The sequence below is a fragment of the Tiliqua scincoides genome, chromosome 6, assembly GCF_035046505.1.
Source record: "Tiliqua scincoides isolate rTilSci1 chromosome 6, rTilSci1.hap2, whole genome shotgun sequence".
Lineage (NCBI taxonomy): Eukaryota > Metazoa > Chordata > Lepidosauria > Squamata > Scincidae > Tiliqua > Tiliqua scincoides.
Genome location: NC_089826.1, coordinates 5,254,900 through 5,271,346, shown reverse-complemented (window position 1 = coordinate 5,271,346; position 16,447 = coordinate 5,254,900). Strand labels below are relative to the sequence as shown.

At 44.1% G+C, this 16,447-nt stretch overlaps 1 protein-coding gene across 1 annotated transcript in view; it reads right to left on the bottom strand.

Moving 5' to 3' along the window:
• Nucleotides 1-2,961: 2,961 nt before the first annotated feature.
• CTNNA2 (catenin alpha 2) overlaps nt 2,962-16,447 on the bottom strand; it is a 459,234-nt gene continuing 445,748 nt past the window's right edge. Inside the window, exon 16 of the mRNA XM_066632254.1 lies at nt 2,962-3,510. Within this exon, the coding sequence (XP_066488351.1) occupies nt 3,223-3,510 (288 nt within the window). The 3' untranslated portion in view covers nt 2,962-3,222. The remainder of the gene's footprint in view (nt 3,511-16,447) is intronic.

Genomic DNA, 16,447 nt, shown 5'->3' with positions numbered 1-16,447 from the left:
TTTACCCCAGCCAAGAAAGAAGAATATCTTGGAAGGAAAAGTTTATAACCTGCTCCAAGTGACCACATCATAATGAAAAATGGCATAAAAGCATGGGAAAGGAATGCCCACTTGACAAAAGCATGGAAGGGCTATTACTTTAATGACCTGCAGATTGCCTGCTGTTGGAAACCACCAAGATACTGAACCAGCTGGACCTTTGGACACATCCAGAGGGCTGATTTACTTATGAAAAGGAAAAGAGCTGCCAAACTGCAGCCATGTTAACGTCATGCCCTTTGGATGGAACATCAAGTGCATTTAGAGAGCTGGGTTCCCCCTGTGTACCAGTCAGGTGAATGTTGACATGTCCCAGGCTTCCATGATGGACAGATGGCTGTAGCCACAGTGTCAGCACTCTGGGTCACATCAACGATCAACTTCAACTGACGCCATCAGGCACTCAGAGCGGCCAAAGCGACGGCGTCAATTGTGCGACTTTCCAGCAATGATTCTGGTTTTTGTATTTGTCTTGAGGACTTGGCTTGGGTACAAAGAGCTGTGAGTGGAAGGAGAAAATGTGCTAACGCTGCTCCGTGGGCTCTTTCACAGGTGCTAGTGGAAGGCTTCTTTGGGCGCAGCCCCACAATGCACTGGGAGTTGCATTGAAATGTGAAAGTAAGTAGGGGATTAGGAAGATACAAGTTATGGCCCAGAAACTCTAGTGGGGCATTAAATGTTTCTTCACAAAGCATGCACAGACTCCTCAGGCTTGGGGTTATTATTATTTTTTTTTCACATGACTTCTTCTCCGCTAAGGGACACTATATTTTTTCCACTTTATATGCCACTTTAATTATGGCAGCAGCCTTGGTGCTTCTTACATTTTCTTAAATAACTTGCAACCCAATCTGGATTGTGATTGCAGAGAGTGCTTGTCCCCTGCTATGATCAAAACCCCCCCTCCCCATGATATTTGCCATGGAAAAAAATCTCCCACTGGCTGCAATGAAACTTTATGCCAGGGAAAAGGCATGTACTTGCCAGGGAAAAAGCAGGTGCTTGTGATCTGGATCCTATCCCCAGTTTCCCAACCTGCCCTGCCCCCTTCCTCTCCTCGAACTTCCACCCGAAAAATAGCTGGCATGGATCTGAGGACACCCATAGATGATCAGGCAGCCTACCAGGAGGCAAGTACAAAAGTTTTATTTTTAAATTTACTTTTAAAGTTCTGTACTTACCTCTCACTGGCCATGTGATCACCCACACCATAGTATATAGTGCATGCTCTGGCAATGTAGTTGTATGCTATGGACCAGGGGAGGGATATGATTGTGTTGTCAGTCATGTGATATATTCACTGTAGTAGTTCCAGTGATTCCTGTTCCTCGAAAAATGGAAATACCAAGCATAGGTTCTGAATCTCTGGATCTGCACAAGTGTTGCACTAGTACACTTGCACAGATCTGAAATCTTGTCCACTGTGGTTGGTCTGTGGAACTCCTTGCCACAGGATGTGGTGACGGCATCTGGCCTAGATGCCTTTAAAAGGGGATTGGACAAGTTTCTGGAGGAAAAATCCATTATGGGTTATAAGCCATGATGGGTATGTGCCACCTCTTGATTTTAGAAATGGGCTATGTCAGATGCAGGGGAGGGCACCAGGACGCAGGACTCTTGTTATCTGGTGTGCTCCCTGGGGTATTTGGTGGGCCGCTGTGAGATACAGGAAGCTGGACTAGATGGGCCTATGGCCTGATCCAGTGGGGCTGTTCTTATGTTCTTAACTACAATTCCCAGGAGGCCTTGCAGGTCTCTTGTTATCTGGTGTGCTCCCTGGGGCATTTGGTGGGCCGTTGTGAGATACAGGAAGCTGGACTAGGTGGGCCTATGGCCTGATCCAGCGGGGCTGTTCTTATGCTTTAGCACAGGTTTTGACACTACTATGAGGGATTAGGTCACAAGAGCACAAGAAACTGAGGAGGAGACAATGGTGCACAGAATCTTCTGGCCATTATTGGTGTGGAAGTGATCGGAGTTTGAGAGATGGAAGACCTGATGCCAGCCTTCTGCCCTGCTTGGTGCAAGACTAGCCCTAGAGAGGATTGGACTTCATAGATTAATTTCCTCCTTGACTCCGTCGGTAGGGAAGTCAGTGTACAGACAAAGAGTTCAACAGACAGGTAGTCAAATCTAAACTTGATGTACGTACATCACCAAATGGGGCTGGGGAGGAAGTATGAATGCAAACCATCAGGAAAGTCAAACATTATGAGTCATACTGAGAAGTCCAAGGTTAAATAAGTTTATTGAGAGTTAGCGGTTACGACGGTATATCAGATACCTTGTAATCCAAAGCTACACCTACATAATTGCCTCTAAATTCTCACACGTGTCAGTTCCCATTTCTCTACACATTCCATCACCAGCTCTTCTATTTCTAATAATAATAATATTAATAATAATATAATTATAATAATACAAAAGGCAATGCCAACCAACATGTTGTGCTTCGTACTCCACCAGAAGGAATTCAATTGGCAAAAAAAAAAAAAAAAAACCCATTAAAAAGAGAGAGAGAAAATATTTTGTTCATGTCAGATGGGAATCATTGAAACAAAAGCATGTCAGAGCACTACCAGAAGCAGAAGTTGTGGGTTAAAGGAAGTGTTACCTTTTTATCATCTTTGTTAAAAAAAAAAAAAATCCACATATCATAATGAAGATGACTCCAAAGTTTAAATAGTTTCAGTATCCAGGCCACACATTCAAGCATATTGGCTAGTTACATGATTGCACTGTAACAAAAAGCAATACAAGCTTTTATGGTCTACCATTTGCAATTTCCAGGTTCCCCACCAATAAATATACCTGCCAACCTAATGTTTCTTGCATGCATTAAGAATTCGCTTCCCATACGCTGGAGTTGACTGTCTCCCCTTCCTCCCCCAACTCATGTTCTTATGTTACCTGTTTTTTGGGGGGGGGGGCCTTTCCCCCCCTCCTTTTGCTATCCTGGGAAAAGAGGTCAGTGACCTGGACCCCCACTTAACATAAGGAACACCTTGTGTCTTTGGGGAAGGGGAAACACAGACTGCATAATGACTTTAATAGAGTCTCAGATTGCATGCAAATTGACAACTGCTTCATTATCTTGGGTCCCCCAGACGCATACAAGTCGGCAGGTAGGCATACAAAAACAAGGAAGGAAGTACAAAACCCCTTGTGGTGAAGCCCAGGGAATTAGAAGGAATCCATCGCTTTAAATTCACTTAGAGCCTGTACTGGAGAAATGTGTTTCTTCTGAGAGCCTCTTCTCACTCGCGTCTGATATTCCTCCGGTTTCTCTCTCTTGACTAACGGTTTCTTTTCCGGCGCCTTCATTTTCCAAGATACGACAGGGGAATTGACCGCCGCTGTGCCATAGACCTTCTGATATTTGGTTGAAGCCACGTAGGAAGCTTTTACAGTGAGGACCACAGCGTTCATCAGGTTTTTTGCGGCTTGGATGAGGGACGTGGCGCTGTCCAGCTAGGCAAAGGGAAGACAAAGAAGGGATGGGGAGGGTTATTGTAGGACTAAACCTGGACACAGCGGATGCTCTTTGCGCTGGTCTGGTCATCTTGCCAAAGAAGAACAAGACATTGCTCATAGCTGACCCCTCTATATAGCACAGTGACTCACATAAGCAGCTCTATATCACTGAGGTGGGTTGTGTACGCAAGTTCATTTAACATGAATAACGAGTATTTTCCCTGGATTGACTATTTCTATGGACTGAAATATCCATATACTATGGACTGACTATTTCTTCGAACATGTGACACTCTTAGCTCCTGCCACCTCCTTCCAAGGGGGGCAGGAAATCTATGTCAGTGGAATTTGAGATTGACATCTAGCCTCCGATTTGACTTGCTATGTTCCCAGAGCTTGGCGTTCAGAGGTGTATTGTCTCTGAAAAAGGAGAAACCAGCTGGCGATCACCAGCACTTCTTGTGACAATCTACATGCTCATTATGCAAGTTGCTTATGACAAACTCCTTTCTCTGCAACCTGCTGCTAATTAGTTTTGTTCAGTTCCTTCAAGTTCAAATATGACGAGAGTTGGAGTAAGGTTAGGCCAGGAGTGTCCAAACATTTTGGCAGGAGGGCCACATCATCTCTCTGACACTGTGTCGGGGGGGGGGGGCAGGGAAAAAAAGAATTCATTTACATTTAAAATTTGAATGAATTTACATAAATGAATATATTTGAGATGGAACTTATATGAATGATTGAAGGTCTTGCAATAGCTCAAGGACTATAAAAGGCCTTGCACAAAGCAAGGCTGGACTTTCCTTTGCTGCCACATCACAGATGTGAAACAGCAAGTAGTGGAGGGAGCCCTCGTCCCACAGCTCAGGTGAGAGGTCGTACAGTCATTCTCACACTAAGAACAGTTGCGTTGGGCCAGCACGGGCTCCAGCAAGTCTCTGGAGGGCCAGAGGCTCATTGGAGACTGGGGGTTCCCTGCGGGCTGAATTGGGAGCCCTCGAGGGACGCATATGGCCCCCGGGCCTGGGTTTGGGCACCCCTAGAGTAAGCAATACTGGCCCAGGTGGTCCTAAAATAGTCCAGGTTCATATGAAAGTACGTAGCTTCATCTGTCCACTTGTTGGCATACACTTTTTCATGCAAGGATATGCAGCAAAGTAGCCACAACACATGGTGCGGGTGCTCTGCCTGAAGTGAGAGCATGACCCAGGCAAGCCATCAGGCACAGCGAAGAGGGCAGCATTCTCAGTGGGTTCCTCACCTGTTGGTCTGGCTTTGCCAGCTGACCAACAGTTACTAGCACTGCTATCAGCTACAACCCGATCCTCTGAAGTGACATTTTATCTGAATGTCGGTAAGAATAAGGAGACAACTCAGCTTTAATGGCTGAAATTTCTGCAGATGCCTGATCTTGCCTGATCTCGGAAGCTAAGCAGGGTCAGGCCTGGTTAGTACTTGGATGGGAGACCTCTACCATAGTCTTTCGAGACTGAAGGTTGCCAACCAGTTAATGAGGGGTAGCTGCAAGTAATAAGGACTCAGCCCAGGAACCAGTCAGTGCCATGTTTGCTACACTTCAATGATGCTGTGTTATCATTGCATCTGAGGGCCCAATCCTATCCAATTTTCCAGTGCTGGTGCAGCCGTGCCAATGGGGCATGCATTGCACCCTGTGGTGGGGAGGTAGTCACAGAGGCCTCCTTAAGGTATGGGAACATTTGTTCCCTTACCTTGGGGTTGCATTGTGGCTGCACTGGTGCTGGAAAATCAGATTGGGTCCTGAAACCCCCCCACCCCCCACAAACTCTTAAGGTTGCTTGCAGCTTACAAGTGAAAATAGAGAACAAACCTATCCACAATTATGAGGACTTTAATTAATTGGTTAAAATGATTCATCGTCACGCGTCCCTCAAACTGGTAATTAATTTTTAATCTCCAGCTTTGCGAGTGCTTCCCCCTTCCCACACAAACACAAGCTCATTTTCCATCTTTCCCTTTCGAAAGAAAAACAAGTTTTAAGATGGATAGTAACACTATAATGGCGACAACATGCCAGCTCAACAGAGGGACGTGATATATTGTCCGGTATAATGGTCTTGTACCATTCCGCCGTCTGATTTATGACGCAAGTTGCGTGTTTGTTGGCAAATAGCCGATCATACTCTATTAAATTAGGATATTTTAAATTGCCACTGAGATCTGCCATCAAACACTGCAGCCTGTCGAATGGCTCCCTCACAACAAGCAAGCAATGTCAGAGTGGAGAGGAAGCAGGAGACCCTGTGCCTTAAAAAGTCTTCCTACGGGCCAGTCTTAATTGCTCAAGCACTCATTTGAGGTAACAGCAAAACATGGTTTGGTCCAAGAATGACAGTAAAGATCACGGACGTGTTTAACCAATTATAGTCTAAAACCTGGAATGGCATTTTAAGTTGGGCCCAACTCCCAGGCACATATTTCCCAGTTAGGGAGAACTAGCCCTTAAGTAGGCCCAGTGCTGAAAAGATACCGGAGGCATAGTACCATTTACATCTTGGGATGCTGCAAGCGGGTCACTGAATCTTCTGAAGTATTGCATGTACATTTCTTGCTACAAGCCAGACAACAATCTTCCAAGGTAGGCTAGCATGGTTTTTGCACTCTAGATTAGGGTCAGAGAGTAAAGCCACAGGAGTTGCTCTTGCATTCATTCCAGAGGCAAGACTTGAACCCAGGACTCCCTGATCCATGCCACAATCCCTTAGGCTGGAACTAAACTTGATGTAGAATGATGTGATAGAGTCCTGAGATTGTAGAGTGGATCGCACTATACAACCCAATTGGGGAGGGGACCAATTTAAAGCCTCCCCATAACAACACATTCCTGCACACCAGGGATAATGGTTTGAATTCCGTTAGCTTCTTGCTGTGCTAGTTTTCTCCTTGCAGGGTGGTGGCTGTTTTACATGAAGGCTTACACTCAAGAATGTGGCAGGGTCAACCTGCAGAATACAGTGGTAGGAGTTGTTCCATCACCTCTGAACTCTGGCACCCCACCCCCTCTTCATCCCACTATATGTCTAGACCAGGTCTGAACCTGGACAGAGTGGATGGACAGAGTGGACAGGGAGATGCTCTTTACACTCTCACATAACACCAGAACCAGGGGACATCCACTAAAATTGAGTGTTGGGAGAGTTAGAACAGACAAAAGAAAATATTTCTTTACTCAGCGTGTGGTTGGTCTGTGGAACTCTTTGCCACAGGATGTGGTGATGGCATCTGGCCTGGGTGCCTTTAAAAGGGGATTGGACAAGTTTCTGGAGGAAAAATCCATTATGGGTTACAAGCCATGATGTGTATGCGCAACCTCCTGATTTTAGAAATCGGCTATGTCAGAATGCCAGATGCCGGGGAGGGCACCAGGTTGTGTCTGTTGTGTGCTCCCTGGGGCATTTGGTGGGCCGCTGTGAGATACAAGAAGCTGGACTAGATGGGCCTATGGCCTGATCCAGTGGGCTGTTCTTATGTTCTTAACTACAATTCCCAGGAAGCCTTGCAGGTCTCTTGTTATCTGGTGTGCTCCCTGGGGCATTTGGTGGGCCGCTGTGAGATACAGGAAGCTGGACTAGATGGGCCTATGGCCTGATCCAGTGGGGCTGTTCTTATGTTCTTAATTACAATTCCCAGGAAGCCTTGCAGGTCTCTTGTTATCTGGTGTGCTCCCTGGGGCATTTGGTGGGCCGCTGTGCGATACAGGAAGCTGGACTAGATGGGCCTATGGCCTGATCCAGTGGGGCTGTTCTTATGTTATGTAACCACATTCTACTGTAGTCTGTAATCATAAAATGTCCCATCTTCTTGCAAAGACACAAAATAAAATCACTCGCTTTGAAATATGGCTGTAACTCAAAAGTCCTGCAAGAGTGACAAGCTGAGGAATAATTAAAAAAAAAAAAGATATATTTTCCCCCTTTCCTGCATTTTTCCCACCTCATCACGTTTAAATTACGCACATGGCCGTGATGCAGTTTTAATTCATTAAGGTAGATAGCTGGGTAGTTTAGCTGGCCAATCCATTGATTGGTTGCACTCATTTGCATTTTTTCAATTATTAGTAAGAAAACCACTGGGACTCCCAAACAAAATTAGTTGTATTTAACAAATTCTGAATTTTAATGTGGCTAACAAATGCTATCTTTCTCTGCATCAACCTACCGAGGGCTGTGGACAGCTGTTCACCAGAATATCTGTAACTCTGAAACCAGAAAGTAATGTCTCAAAACTGCCTGGCAATATTAGTTTCACTGGGCAAAATAACTAAAATAAATAGGAAAAAAAAATCAAATAAAATCCCCAAATATATGGGGCGTTCCTGAGCGAGGACACAAATGCATTTGTATTCCGGAGGATACATTTTTTACACCAGAATGATTTAATTGCTTTGGCCAATGTAATTTTTAAACAATAAAATTTAAAAATGAAATCCTATCTCATTTTGCATGCATGAAACTCTCTTTTTAATATAAGTAGATATTTAATTTATGATAACTGAGGGGAGGGAAAAAAAAAAAGCCTAGGCACAAATGCAATCGTAAAAGATAATTAAACACGCCTTAACATTTTAGTTCAGTCCTGTGAATTATCCAACTGAGAAAGAGTCCTTGAAAAAAGAGATATTGTTCCACCTAAGTTTGCAGTATATAATAATTGCTCTTAACAGGTATTTCTAATTATATTCATTTTAAATCGGACTGGTTGATACATAAATCTGCATAGTTAAAACATGGACTGCGTGCATTGCCCTGCAAAATGGCATGAAAAGAGCCTTCCTTCTCAAACTGTGTAGAAAAGAAAAATTGCCTCCTTAAAACTTGATGGGATAGTCTGGATACAAGGACAGTGCTGTAAATACCAATTTGACTGCTGTGGGTGGGACCTTTCCTGAATAGTGGCTACTTAATACTGTGAAGCTGGTTTGGTTTCTCCTTTTAAGGGCTTTTCTCATTTCCTTGCCCACCTCATTCTAAAGGAGAAGTTAAAATAAATTTGCATATTAGAAATTATTTATTCCATTCCCCATGTTCTAGGCAGCTTCTTACTATAGCTGTGTAAACTGCCCTGGGAGTAAGTCCCACTGAACAAACTGTGACCTTAGTCTTACTGCGGAAAACTGTGCACCTGTGGTTCCCCTCCTGCGACAGCGTTGACTGACGTAAAGCAATCAGCACATGTCACAAAAGGTGCTCCAAAAATGTGCGACTTGGCACACTGCCGGGAGCAACAGCGAGAGGACCTGGTCTTCCTGCCCGTCATCATCTGTGACCCTGATTACCGGAAGTGGTAAGATGATGGAAGAGGTGGGAGGGGGTGGCGAAAGGGTGAAATGGAGGTGGGGATGTGTGGATCAAGTTCTAGGAAGGCAGGATCAGCAGCATCAGTGCTGCTGATATCCTAACCCCCTTCCTGGGCCTAATCCTGTGGCGCAGGGCAACATGGACCTGTGCCAGCAAAACAGTTCGTAGGTTTGAGTAGACTCACCTTACCATGGAGGCTTACCACTGGGTACGGGAATGATTATTCCCTTACCTAGAGGACATCTCCTGGACTGCCCCTGGGGCGGCAGGGTGGTGAGAATTCTACAGTGATGTCCTCTATTTGCAGGCTGAAGTGGAGCAGTATAATCTAATTTCTCAATATTTGATCTCCTGATGTGCCTGTATATGTAGGCCCAGCCAAGGGGTTGCAGAGAAAGATCTCACATTTTCCTATATGCTGCTGATTTTCAAATGTCAAATTCATGCTACCCCATTCATTTTGATGCAATCTTAATAGCTTGTTTCTGGCACCTGGCTTGAGAGAAGACACTGAACTAGTTGAATTCATATGATCATCTACCAGGGTCTCCAAACTTTTCAGCCCCAGGGCCAATTCATATATATTTACATGGTGTCAAGGGTCGAATGTGGCCGGCAGGCTGGGGTTTGGAGACCCCTGAATGGTACATTATATGCGCTCACCTTACTGAAGCTATGCAAGTCTAGGCCTGGTCAGTGCCTAAAGGGATGACCACCTGGCACCTCAGGTTCCATGATGGAAGGAAGGCAGGCTATGCACTTGCATTTCAGATGAGGCAAAAACAGTTTTCAGTATTCTGGCAAAAACAAAACGTGAATCAGTTTGTTGATCCCAGAAACTGAGAGGAAATCAAGGGCAGGTGATGCTTTTGCTCCAGTGAAAGTGTGCAAGCTTCACAGAGCTTCCGTTCACGTTTCACATTTTGTGCAAAGCAGCGTTAAGCAAGGTTTGCCATTTAGTTACGTGGGTTGCTTTCTTCTTTCCAATCTTGTAACCTTCCAGCAAACTGTCAAAATTTTGCAGCCTTTCATTCTCGATAGCTGTACTTCTTCTAGAATCTTTCCCACTGAATGGAAAGCAAAGGAACCAGCTCTGGCTAGCATCCATGCTCCCTTCCACCTTGCAGGCTTTGTGACAAAGGTGCATGGAAGGAAAGGCAGGACGTAATGGTTTCTGTCAGGCTAGAAGATGCCCAGTGATAATGGAAATTCGTGCATATGGACAGCTGGGGCACATTGCCACATCTTTTGTTCACAGTGCACATTTCCATTTCAAGTGTCAGAATCTGCACTCTCATCATGGCACGTTCAAGGAATAAATGCCGACTACCAGGGACATTGGCCGGGTGTCTGATGTTGCTGGTTTCAAACATCCATCTAGAGTTGGGATTACCTTGAATGGATTACTCCTAAAGTGCATATATCTTGCCCACAATTGGGGAAAATATTACCTTGGGGCAATCAGGCAGAAGGGAGGCTAAAAACTGAGGGATAAATAAGCAGAGAAGGAGAGCCCTGCTGGACAAAGGTCTACCAAGCCCAGCATCATGTTGCCCACATTTGGGAACCAAGAAGCTAGAGGCAGGGCCTTCCTCCAACTGTGGTAATCAGAGGCATACTGCCCCAAACCAAGAGGTAGCATTTACAATTATCCATTGATATAAGTGCTGCCTATGGTATGGGAAAGACCCAGAGGTGAGAATTATCCTGTTCCACAGCTGATGAAACTTGTTGGAACTTGGTGGCAAACACAGTTGATGAGCTTCCTACAATATGGTCAGATTCAGACAATCATCTAAACCAGGAGTGGTCAAACTTGCTTAACGTAAAAGCCACATTTCATATACTTCAGCTGTTTGAGAGCCACAACCACAAACATCCGGAAGTAAAGCATAAGAGAATTGGGAGTAGTCACTGCCGTGCATATGGATGGTATATGGTATACCATCCAGATATCAGGCAGGGTTGTAACTGGGGGGGGGTGGGGGGGCTTTGCCCCCCCCCGAGCCAGCAGTTTGCCCCCCTAGCTTTTTTTCCAAACCTGTCCTCTTTATCTAATCTGCCGTCAGTTGGGGGGTGATTTGAAGCCCTTTTTGCCACATTTTTTGTGCACAGGAAGGAAGATGACTCAGTGCTTCTGGCAGGGATTGAGTAGGAGAGAGAGAGTGCATGTGTGTAGAGTGAGTAGAACAGGGTCGGGGGGGGGGCTCCTTGGAAGTTATAACCTCTGGTCACCCTGCCCCCATCCAGAGCACATGGAGAGCGGGGCTGGTCAAGAGCAGCTACAAGAAGGTTGGGAGGGATCTCTCCTTGTATTGGCTGGGGGAAGGGAGGGGGCTGTTTCTTCTACTGTGGAACATGCTAATTACTATCATGGTACTGCTGGGGGGCGGGCAGGGAGAAATGTTTCTGTTTGGAGAAATCCTGGGGGCAGGTTCTTGCCTTTCAGATATACTTTTAAAATTAATGGCTGCTGCTTGGGGGCTGCGGAGATCCTTTTTCTGGTGGGAGAAAACATGGAAAGCATTTGAGCGAAAGAGAACCAAGAACTTGAGTGTGGGAAAGGTTCTAAGCAGGGGCGGATCCAGGCTAGGCCATGGGTGCATACACCCCCCCCCCAACTGTCCTGCCAGCAGGGAAGGGTGCCCACCAGGATGGAGAGCAAAATCAGGTGTCAGGGGAACACCCACTGGGCGGGTGTCAAGGAGATTAGCTGGAATGGGAGCCCAGGTCTACCCACCCAGCAAACAGCCACAGAGGCGTTAAGCTCAATCAGGATCCCAGGTCTACCCAAATAGGTAGACCCGGGCTCCTGCTGCAGACGGGAGCCCAGGCCTACCCACCCAGCAAATGGCCACAGGCGATAAGCTCAAGCAGGAACCTGCCTGGTTGACCTGGGCTCTGAAGGTAGTGCTCACAGCCCCCTCCCAAATACAGACATTGGATCCACACCTGGTTCTAAGGAGATTCAACTCTCACAAAGCTGGGAGAATTTAGCTCAACCAGGTAGAGTCAATAAACTCAGATCTTCTGTACTTTGCTTTTGTCATGAATATTGTAAAAAAAAAAAAAAGTTGTGTCCCAATGGCTACTGTATTTGTCTAGTATATCTTTCCTCTTGCTTTTATTTTAAAGTAAATATATTTTATTTTAATATGTATCAATGCATCAGCAATGTATCATCGACAAAAGTTATATAGGTGCTAGATAGGTTCTATATAGACGTTAGATAGGCACTCTATAGGTGCTACAGCTGCTATATAGGTTAGCTAGACATTATATAGGCACTAGATAGGCGCTATACAGGTCAGGGGTGTCAAACATAAGGCCCGGGGCCAGATGCAGCCCGCAGAAGCCGCCACAAAAATTGGGCTCACCCATATCTTGAAATATGATAAAGATTTGCATGTTTTCTTTTCTGACATTTGCAGTTAATAAATTCCTACGTGAGAAAAAGTGCTTATTTTTTTGTTATGAGTTGTTTAATGACATCACGTTCTGCCTAACGACATCACTTCCAGACCTCAGCAGGCATCATGAATGCCATTCGGCCCTCGGTATGAAACCAGTTTGATAGGTGTTAAATAGGTGCTATATAGGTGTTAAATAGGTGCTAGCTAGGCGCTAGTTAGCTAGGCGTTAAATAGGGACTAGATAGGTGTTAAAGAGGAGCTATATAGGCGCTAGATAGGTGTTAAATAGGCACTAGATAGGTGCTAAATAGGCGCTATATAGGTGTTAGATAGGTGCTAAATAGCCACTATATAGGTGCTAGATAGCTGCTAGATGTGTGTTAAATAGGTGCTAAATAGGCATTATATAGGCACTAGATAGGTGTTAAAGAGGTGCTAGATAGGTGCTAAATAGGCACTATATAGGTGTTAAATAGGCGCTAGTTAGGTGCCAGATAGCCATTATATAGGTGTTAAATAGGCGCTAGTTAGGTGCCAGATAGCCACCAGATAGGTGTTAAATAGGCGCTAGATAGGTGTTAAAAAGGCGTTATATAGGTGCTAGATAGGTGTTAAATAGGCACTAGATAGGTGCTAAATAGGCGCTATATAGGTGTTAGAAAGGTGCTAAATATCCACTATATCGGCGCTAGATGGCTGCTAGATGCGTGTTAAATAGGTGCTAAATAGGCATTATATAGGTGCTAGATAGGTGTTAGAGGTGCTAGATAGGTGCTAAATAGGCGCTATATAGATGTTAAATAGGCACTAGTTAGGTGCCAGATAGCCACCAGATAGGTGTTAAATAGGCGTTAGATAGGTGTTAAATAGGCACTAGATAGGTGCTAAATAGGCGCTATATAGGTGTAAGAAAGGTGCTAAATATCCACTATATCGGCGCTAGATGGCTGCTAGATGCGTGTTAAATAGGTGCTAAATAGGCATTATATAGGTGCTAGATAGGTGTTAGAGGTGCTAGATAGGTGCTAAATAGGCGCTATATAGATGTCAAATAGGCACTAGTTAGGTGCCAGATAGCCACCAGATAGGTGTTAAATAGGCGCTAGATAGGTGTTAAATAGGTGTTAGATAGGTGTTAAATAGGCACTAGATAGGTGCTAAATAGGCGCTATATAGGTGTTAGATAGGTGCTAAATATCCACTATATAGGTGCTAGATGGCTGCTAGATGCATGTTAAATAGGTGCTAAATAGGCATTATATAGGCGCTAGATAGGTGTTAGAGGTGCTAGATAGGTGCTAAATAGGCACTATATAGGTGTTAAATAGGTGCTAGTTAGGTGCCAGATAGCCACCATAGGTGTTAAATAGGCGCTAGATAGGTGTTAAATAGGCGTTATATAGGTGCTAGATAGGTGTTAAATAGGCACTAGATAGGTGCTAAATAGGCGCTATATAGCCGCTAGATAGGTGTTAAATAGGTGCTAAATAGGTACTGGATAGGTTTTAAATAGGTGCTAAATAGGCGCTATATAGGTGTTAAATAGGCACTATATAGGTGCTAGAAAGGTGCTATATAGGTGCCAGATAGCCGCTAGATAGGTGCTAGATCAGTGTTAAATAGGCGCTGTATAGGTGCTAAATAGGCACTAGATATGCGCTAGGTAGGAGTTAAATAGGTGTTAGATAGGTGCTAAATAGGTGCTAGATAGGTGTTAAATAGGCACTATATAGGTGCTAGAAAGGCGCCATATGTGTGCCAGATAGCCGCTAGATCGGTGTTAAATAGGCGCTATATAGGTGCTAAACAGGCACTAGATATGCGCTAGGTAGGAGTTAAATAGGTGCTATCTAGGTGTTAGATAGGTGCTAAATAGGCACTATATAGGTGCTAGATAGACGCTAGATAGGTGTTAAATAGGCGCTAGATAGTTGTTAAATTGGTGCTATATAGGCGATAGATAGGTGCTAGATAGTTGTTAAATTGGTGCTATATAGGCGTTAGATAGGTGCTAGATAGGCTCTAGATAGGTGTTAAACAGGCACTAGATAGGCGCTATATAGGTGTTAAATAGGCGCTATATAGGTGTTAAATAGGTGCTATATATAGGGCAGGAGGTCTGGTCTAGAGGGTAGTGCCTCGGTTTGCCTTAAGATAACATCTGCAGGTTGCCGGTTCGAGGCCACTGGCACCTTGAATGGTGAGACCTTGAAGCAGCTGATAAGCTGAGCCAAGTTATTCCACCTGCTCTTTGGTGTGAGCGAAGAAGCGTCTTGGCTTCCCTCCATGTGAGAGATGAAGGAGCTGAGGCCAGAATGTGATACCAGATCAGAAAGATCCATCTGAAATGTTGTGGTTCTTGAAAGATATAACCTTTCTTAGAATAGCCTGCCTCTGTAAACCGCCTTGAATAAAGTCAGGGGAGAAATCTGACGACCAAGAAAGGCAGTATATAAATACCTGTAATAATAATAATAATAATAATAATAATAATAATAATAATAATATAGGTGCTAGATAGGCGCTAAATAGGCACTAGATAGGTGCTACATAGGCACTAGATTGGTGCTAGATAGGCGTTATATAGGTGCTGTATAGTGTCAGGTAGGCGCTAAATAGGCACTATATAGGCATTATGTAGGTGTTAGGCACTACATAGGTGCTAGAAAGGTGCTATATAGGTGTTAAATAGGCACTTTCAATACAAGGAAATACTACCTGCATCACAGTGATATGTTTTACTTTTGTACTTTTTACTTTTGTAGTTTTGCAATACTTTTCACAGTATTGCACTTTTGTGCAGTACACAAAAGTATTGCACAAAAGTGCAATACTTTTGTGTATTGCACTGGTGTGTAAATGAAAGGATATGTTGCATGTTATTTCTGTGTAGGCAATACATTTTACATGGCATGCAGAGATGCAATTATTCTATGCAAATTATTGTTACATGGCTTTACAGATAATGAATGCATCTTTCAAAAAAAGACCCAAATTATTTTCTCTTCATGAAATTTGGGGAAGTTACGGGTATTTGATGTTTCTCCATATTTTTCCTTTCATTTTGCCCACCAGTATAGATACCGGACATCATTGCCCCCCTTGAAAAAACAGTCGTCGTCCCCCCACCTCTAGAATCCTGGCTATGGGCCTGGTACCAGGTATATGGATTTACTCACAGACATTCCATTGTCATTAAAAGTGGTACACCAGGTTCCCGCCCTTTGCATTTATCGCTTGTAGAGCTCAAACTACAGTGTAAAATAATGTTTGCTTCTCAATGATTTTGGAAAAAAAAAAAGGATTAACAAGTTCAAAGCCTATTAGGAACAAATTACTCAGTTTGATGCGTTCACAGTGCCTGTATTACGTGTTAAACAAGATCAGCAGACAAAGTACGCGTACAAGGGGAAGAATGTCAACTTTAAAATGTCACTTCCTTTAAAAAAATAAATGCAGAACTACTCAAAAGCTACCAAGTTTGCTGCTTGTGTGAAAACAAGTGTTTGTGCACTAATGGGTAGGTTACTAGTTGTAAGGACAAAATGAAGATGTTATGTTGCAAAGTCAGCGCGCACACAAAATCACAGCCAGTATTGTGGAATACCCAGGGAGGAAGTTGGTGGGGCATCAAGTGCAGGACAACCCAGTGGTGTAGCTAGAGGGGGTGCAAAGCACTACGTTTTGCAGGACTGGAATGGCCCTAAGGGGAGGGGGAGGGACCCCTTGCACTCCATGGTGTGGCCCCCTGCAAAACTTAGTGCTTTGCACCCCTTCTAGCTACGCCACTGGGCAAACAGAACCAAACTATAACTAGACTAATGTGTTTATAAGTTAATTATAGCAAATATTAAACAGCACGTAAATGTTACACAGCTTAAAAAAAAAGTTCCTAGTTCTTGTCTGCTATCCCAGTGGCTTTGCAGCTAACAGCTTGCAGCAGGTTGGCTTCTTCCTTTTATTCATTTGCTTACTTATTGTGGGAGTTTTACCCTGCCCTTGCATTTCAACATGAATTGCTCAAGGAGGATAAACTCACAGAATTTTTTTTTTAAATTTTAAACAATGTAGCAGTTTGGAAAAAGGAAAAAAAAAACACAACATTAAAAAATAAATGGCATCAGAATGGAACACTGATATAGAGGAGGCTGAATGAAATGGCGGTACCAGAAAGATAGAGTGAAT